The sequence below is a fragment of the Molothrus aeneus genome, chromosome 22 (genome assembly GCF_037042795.1).
Source record: "Molothrus aeneus isolate 106 chromosome 22, BPBGC_Maene_1.0, whole genome shotgun sequence".
Taxonomy (NCBI): Eukaryota; Metazoa; Chordata; class Aves; order Passeriformes; family Icteridae; genus Molothrus; species Molothrus aeneus.
The window spans coordinates 6,800,770-6,807,699 of NC_089667.1; the positions used below are offsets into that span (position 1 = coordinate 6,800,770).

The 6,930-nt window shown below is 53.5% G+C and overlaps 1 protein-coding gene across 1 annotated transcript; it reads left to right on the forward strand.

The window, feature by feature from the left end:
- The first annotated feature begins 153 nt into the window (after positions 1 to 153).
- Positions 154 to 5,929, forward strand: MPZL3 (myelin protein zero like 3). Its single transcript, XM_066564561.1, has 6 exons — positions 154 to 232; positions 1,119 to 1,285; positions 1,704 to 1,914; positions 2,968 to 3,133; positions 3,856 to 3,919; positions 5,843 to 5,929. Exons 1-6 carry the CDS (start codon positions 154 to 156, stop codon positions 5,867 to 5,869), a joined length of 714 nt encoding a protein of 237 aa, XP_066420658.1. The 3' UTR covers positions 5,870 to 5,929.
- Positions 5,930 to 6,930: the final 1,001 nt, after the last annotated feature.

Here is a 6,930-nt window from a genome sequence, read left to right on the forward strand (position 1 = left end):
TTCCCAGGTGTATCCAGGAGTTCCACCCAGGTGTTCCCAGATGTTCCCACCCAGGTGTACCCAGAGCTACCCAGGCGCCGCGGCCATTTCGGGGCTGCCCCGCCCTCACCTGCGCCAGGTGAGCGCCATGTTCCGGGGCTGAGCCCGGCCGGGATGCGGCGCCCAGGGGCGGCGGGGCCCGGCGGCCGCCTCCTCCTCCTCCTCCTCCCGCGGGGGGCTCTGCTGCTGCTCGGTATCGGGGGCTCCGGGCTGGGACGGGACGGGATGGGATGGACGGGACGGGAGCGGCGGTGCCCGGGACGGGAGCGGCGGTGCCCGGGGGGTCCCGCGCTGGAACCGGGCCGGGAGCGCTCGGGATGCGGCTCCGGGGGCGGTGGGGGGCTCTGGAAGGGCGGTCCCGGTACTCTGGAGGAGCAGAGAAACTCGGGAAGAGCCGTCCCGGGGCGGTCCCGGTACTCTGGAGGAGCAGAGAAGCTCGGGAAGAGCCGTCCCGGGGCGGTCCCGGTACTCTGGAGGAGCAGAGAAACTCGGGAAGAGCCGTCCCGGGGCGGTCCCGGTACTCTGGGGGAGCCGGGAAGCTCTGGAAGAGCCGTCCCGGGGCGGTGGGAGGCTCGGGAAGGGTCTGCCCGGAGCGGCGGATGTCCCGGGGCAGAGGGAGACTCGGGAACGGCCGGGGTCGAACGGGGCAGAGGCGGCCGCGCACCCTGGGAACGAGAACTGAAAGTTTGTGGAGCTGTGGGGAGACTTTTGACCCGGTGCGTGTGAAATTGGGGCGCTGCGGCCGGAACCGCAGGGCAGAACTGCTCCACGTCCCAAAAGCCGGGACCTGGTAACTCATCAGAGACCCAGCTGATTCCATTGCTCAGCTCCTTGGCTCCAAATCCGAGCACCCCTGGTGCTGCTGCCCCGCTGCCTCATCTGGGGCCGGTTCCAGTCTCACTGAGAATAGGGCAGGGAAGATTTCTGCTTTGCTGCAAATTTCAGTGCTGGGGAGGGAGTCACTGCTGTGCTTTAGTCCCTGAATTCTGGCTGACCTGCAGTGTTGGTATTTTTGGGACAATTGGGCACCTCACACATAGCACAAAATGAATCCCTGCCTTTTGTGCCCGTTCCATCAGGCGTCTGCAATGCTCTTTCCCTGGAAATTAAAGTCAGTCCTAAAGTCCGAGCTTTTGTGGGCGAGCAAGCGCTGCTGAAATGCTCCTTCAGATCCAGCTCCCCCATCACCGAGAGCCTGCTGGTGGACTGGACCTACCGGCCCCTCACTGGGGGCCAGATGGAGACAGTAGGTGGAACAGGGCCAAAGTCAGAATTTTCTCTTTGCTTTGCTGGGCTGCTACCTCACTTTGCGGTTTGGGACTCTCATTGTTGCCTTCTTTCCCCTGTAAAATTCCTTTAGTGTTCTCTGGGGGGGAAAAAAACATTCCAGGTAAATACAAAACGGCATCATAATGATAAAGTAGATAAATTTAGGGGGTTGTCACAAGTGCTGCACTGTGCACTGCACAGGATGACTGTAAAGATTCAGTTGGTGGCCTTATTTCTCTTCATGTAGGAAATATTCTTCCTGACTTCTTAATGTGACATTACTCCTTTACTTTTCCAATGCAAAATTCCTCTATTTTTGCAATGCAGAAGCAGTTCACTCTTCTTCCTTGGATGAGCGTTTTGTTGCCACAATCACCGCCTTTCCCTCCTTGCAGATTTTTCACTATCGGTCCGTCCCACACCCCACAACAGGGGGGAGGTTCAAGGACAGGATAATCTGGGTTGGGAACGTTGCTAACGGTGATGCCTCCATCGCCATCCAAAGCCCGGAGCTCAGCGACAACGGGACATTCATCTGCAGCGTGAAGAACCCTCCAGATGTTTATCACAACATTCCCCAGACCGTGCTGCTGGTGACAGAGCGGGGTAAGGCTCCCTGCCCTCGCTTTGGCCTCGCCCCTGTGACAAAAGTTGCTTTGTGGGACCCTGGAATTCCAAGCATCACATGGGAAACGCTCCCTGCACTTCCACGCTGGAGTTTCAGCAGGGGCTGCCCCAGCCCCGCTCTCTGAGCTCAGTGCTTTGAGAGCTGCTGAATTGATCTGGGGCAGGAAGGGATGGGGGGAGCTGTGGTGACAGCAGAAATCAAAAGTGTCCCTTTGTTCAGGAGTCTCAGCCTCCGCAAATTGTGGCAGAACAAGTTAAACATTGAGGAAACGCTGGCCTAAAAATAATCCCCACATCACAAGCGCTGATTGTCAGCACCAATTTCCTCATCTGCCCTGCGTGCCAGCCCTGCCCCAAATTCCCAGCTCAGCGTGCTGATTGAACTGTGCCGTGCCTTCCTCTGCAGCTCCTGAGACCTGAGCCTGGGCTGGGCCTGGGGACAGGAGCCCCACGGCTTTGGGGACCTCAGCTTTGGGGACAGGAGCCCCACGGGTTTGGGGACAGGAGCCCCACGGGTTTGGGGACCTCAGGTTTGGGGACAGGAACCCCACGGGTCCAGGAACAGGAGCCCCATGGCTTTGGGGACAGGAGCCCCACAGATTTGGGGACAGGAGCCCCAGAGATTTGGGGATAGGAGCCCCAGAGGTTTGGGGACCTCAGGTTTGGGGACAGGACCCCTGTGGGTTTGGGCATCACAGGTCTGGGGACAGGAGCCCCACAGATTTGGGGACTGCAGGTTTGGGGACTGCAGGTGTGGGGACAGGAGCCCCACAGGTTTGGACACCACAGGTTTGGGGACAGGAGCTCCACAGATATGGGGACTGCAGGTTTGGGGTCAGGAGCCCCACGGGTGTGGGGACCACAGGTTTGGGGTCAGGAGCCCCACAGACATGGGGACAGGAGCCCTGCAGACATGGGCACAGGCTGTTCCCAGCCCGCCAGCCCCGTGTCCCACATGGAAGGGCCACCAGGCTGTGCCCTGGCTGGTGTTTGTCCCAGGGCTCAGCCAGGCCGTGCCTCGCTGTGTTCCAGGCCTGGCCTTCCAGCTGAGCTCAGCAGCTCTGCTCTCCATCCTGGTGTTTCTCCCTTCTGCCCTCGTGGTCGTTCTGCTGCTGGTGAGGATGGGGAGGAAATTCCGGGTGCTGAAGGAGAAAGGAAAATGTGGCTACAAGAAATCCTCCATTGAAGTGTCTGATGAGTAAGTCCTGGCTGCAGGCTGGAGCCTGTATTTCCACTTTGGGGTGTTGGCTCAGGCACGAGGGATGATTTCCCCACTGTCCTTCAGTGCAGCTCAGGCACTGGGATCTGCTGCTCACCCAGCAGGCAGAAAGCCCTGGAAATCCCCGAGCTGGAGCACAGAGCAAGAGCTGCACATCCCCTGCGTGCTGCCATTCGTGTGAGGAGTGCCATGGAGCTGAGGCACGCTGGGCTCAGGCATATTTCACTTCTGTAATGAGGTTTATTTGAGCCTGAGGCAGCAGGATGTTTTGCATGTGTGAGCTTTGTGTGCTGCATTTTGGGGTGAATCCCCATAACAGCAAAACAAACCCAATAATGTCGCCTGTGGTGGCCTGAGCAGGGCTGCCAGGTGCTGAAAGGGCCTTGGAGACTGAACTCCCTTCTGCTCAATTCCTTGCAAAATGATTTTTGTTTTACTGCAGTCTATTAATGATTTGATTGGTGGTATAAGATTTGCCAGTCAAAAAGCAACTTTTGTTTTCATTTTTTGCTTTCATTTCACCTTCAAAATGAGGCATCTGGCAGCTTTCAGTCCTTTTGGCTTTGCTGTGCTGACTTAAAGGCTTTTCCTCACCATGAAAGACCTTCAGTTCCGTGTGGTACCACCAGAATTCACAGTCCAGGGGTGGCACTGGGGTGTCTGGGGGGAAAGTCCAGCCTGATGCTGTGCTTTTCCTGCAGGCCTGAGCACCCAGACAGGGCTGGCTGCGGGGGGAAGCTCAAGGAGTGGTGCCTGAACTGCCTGGTAAGTGGAAGTTGCTGTTTCCACAGCGGTTTTGCCAACCTGGGTGCTCCAGGGAGGTGCTGAGAGCAGCAGGTACAGTGTCCCAACACCTGTGGCTGTCCAGGGCTGTCCCAGAGGCTCCTCGCAGTGAGAGCTGCTGCCTGTGCTGCTGGGGAAGCTGTCCTGACATCCATCAAACTGATCTTTCTGGGCCCGATGGAATCAAAGCTGTCACTTGGAGATGACAAATCGGGGTTGAAGCGGCAGCTGCCGTGGGGTTCTCTGGGGGCTCTGCAGGAGCAGTTTGGGGCTGGCAGGGCTGTGCTGGGGAAGGCAGGCAGTGACCCCTCAGCCCTCTCTGTGTCTCTGCAGGGCTGCTGGAGATCTTCCTCCTTTCGCCTCCCTTTCCCTCCAGCAGAGCGCTGCTAAACCCTCGCCGTTTGTTTGTTTGTTTGTGCTTTTTGTTTGTGGGGCTCTCTGCAGTGCCGGCTGCCTTCTAATCCTGCTGCTGCCCTGGCCAGCCCAGCTCCAGCTCCTGGTAATCAGGTGCCTGCGCTCCAGCCCCCGAGTGGTTTTGCCACCTGCTGCCCTCGTTCTGTGTGAGTCCTGCTCTCTGGAATGGGAGCCGCATTCCAGAGTAATGCCCAATTCGAGAGGGCTTTCATTCCCTCTGTGTCCTGCAGAGCACATTTCCCTCTGGGGCACCTTCGCCTCTCCTGCACACGCTCGGGACGTGAGTTAAGGAGGGTTTAAATATGTGTTGTTTGATCCACTCTCCTAATGCCAGTGATTTTAAACTGTCCTAAATGCCCAAGCCTGCAGACAGGCGTGTGCTGATGGTTTCTATTAGATACAGGATGAAAAACAGGCAATTATGTAAGTTGTACATAAAATATTTACAGTTCTGCATTAGACACGGCAGGCACTGAGTTGCTGGGCTGGGAACGAGGGTTTGGAGAGGCAGGAAACGCCTTGGGCCAGAGGCTGGGCTACCCTGGGAGGTGGGAGGGCTGCTCCAGGTGATGTTCTGTAATCAGGGAGGTGCCAGGAGGAGATGGGGAAGGATGGAGCCCCAGCTTGGTGAGGAAATGCTGTCGGGACGTGGGAGATGTTAAACGTTGAAAACTGTCCTCTCATCCCTCGGGAGGAGTGGAATTGGAATGATAAAATCCTGCTGCTTTCATGGCAGTGCTCTGCCAGGTTTGACCCTTTGCTGTCTGATACTGAAACATTTATCTCTGAAATATTTATCCGATCAGGTCTCTGAGAATGCTGCCCTCTCACTTTAACAATTCTGCGTGTTTGAGGTTTCCCTAATGTGCTTTTTCATGCTTCATATGGGAGCAGACAATTAAAATTGCAAAGCCAAGGGAAAATCTCTTTAGACTGCAATGTCTGGGTGTCAGTGAGATTGGCCTTGCAGAGCTGAGGTCTTGGGTGAGCTCCCAGCTCAGAGCTGCAGAGCTGCCTGTGGGACACCAAGTCCTGCTGTGGTTTAGAAGCCTGTGGGGCTTCTAAATGTGGCTGAAAACCAATAATTGGTGCTGCTCAGGGCTGTCTCTGCAGGGCTGTGCTGCACTTTCTGGTTCATCTTTAGCTGCTGCTTCTCTTAAAACACATTTCATGCAGGTTATAGCATGGTGGTTGTGTCTGGGAGAAGTCAAACAGATTTAGTGCTTCTGCTTATATCCATATTTATATTTTATATTTATATTTTAATCTTTATTTTTATTTTTACTTATTTTACTTATTCTTATTTTTATTTTAACATATTTATATTTATGTTTATAGCAGTGGTTTTCCAAGTCCTCTGGCCTGCTCAAGCACAGCAGGATTTTTGGGAAGCATTTCAGAAGCCCAGCCAGGCTCAGCCTTTGGCTGAACTCATAGCTTGGTTCATTTCTTCACACATAATTTCAGTTTCTCTCCTTGTTCCCCGTTTAGGACACGGATGAGGAAGATCCCTACTGACCAAAGCTGTGGAAAAAGACCAAAATTACAGCACTGAAAATCATGGTTAGACCCTTCCAGAGGCTGCTGGGTAACCAGTGCAGACTGAAGGACGTGCTCTGCTCTCAGTGGTTTGGAATAATAATGCTGATGGGATAATTCCCTTCCATTTAAATACAAAATGATGATTTCCTAAAAATCTTTCTAATTTATTGGGGAAAAGGAAATCTCTTGCCCTCGGATCTGTGGGGCCCAGAGAAGCCTCAGTGCCCACAGTGCCAATGTGCCTTGGTTTTCCTGCAAGCTGCTTTGGTTCATTGGTTTGATTTTTTGATTGTTTTGGTGACATCCCTCTTTTCCTGAGCCCTGGAAATCCAACTTTTTGAAGTAAAGGCTGCCCCAGCTCTCTGGGCACTGCCAAGGTTCGTTCTCAGGTTTTTTTGGAACATACTGACTCACAGCAGTTTGATGAAGTGATACCTGGCATCCTCTGTGCTGGACTGAAGAGAACCTACTGCTTTTGAAGTATTTTTTTATTCAGCTGCACCACTGGGTACTGCTCCTTCTACCTGTAGAAGCGAAGCACAATTCATAGAAAACAATTTTTTTTTTCTTTCTTCTTTTTTGAAATCAGAAATGCAAATGGGGACTCTGTTTCTGGGGACACACAACCCCATCTACCTCAGCCATGGACTCAAGCACTGCCCAAAGAAATGTTCTGTTTGCAGTAGTTGTTTTCTTCCTCACTTCTTCTAGGACCTGGTTTAGGGAAATGGTTAATTGTGAAGCAATTACTTCCCCTTGGTGAAGGGCATTTCCTCTTTCACCAGCCTTGTGCACAATGAATAGCAGACAGCAGTGGAATTCATTCACTCAATCCCTAAAAAGCTGCTTTCTTTCTGTATCAGTCTAATATTCTCCTTTTACAGATGTGCTCCACGTTTACTGCTGATTTTGCTGTGCAATTACCAATAAATTCCATTATTCCATTCTGGGCTGTGGGTCTGTTTATTTGGCTAAATACAGCTGAACCCATAAAACTGCCATCCTGAGGTGTAAAAATTGTTGTTTGATGGTGGGTG

What these genes read in the sequence shown, in the direction of transcription:
- MPZL3 (XM_066564561.1), top strand. Translation starts at nt 154, where the DNA reads ATGCGGCGCCCAGGGGCGGCGGGGCCCGGCGGCCGCCTCCTCCTCCTC. An exon ending in CTGGGGGCCAGATGGAGACA is followed by an intron (nt 1,286 to 1,703) that starts GTAGGTGGAACA and finishes CCCTCCTTGCAG; the next exon opens with ATTTTTCACTATCGGTCCGT. An exon ending in TCCATTGAAGTGTCTGATGA is followed by an intron (nt 3,134 to 3,855) that starts GTAAGTCCTGGC and finishes CTTTTCCTGCAG; the next exon opens with GCCTGAGCACCCAGACAGGG.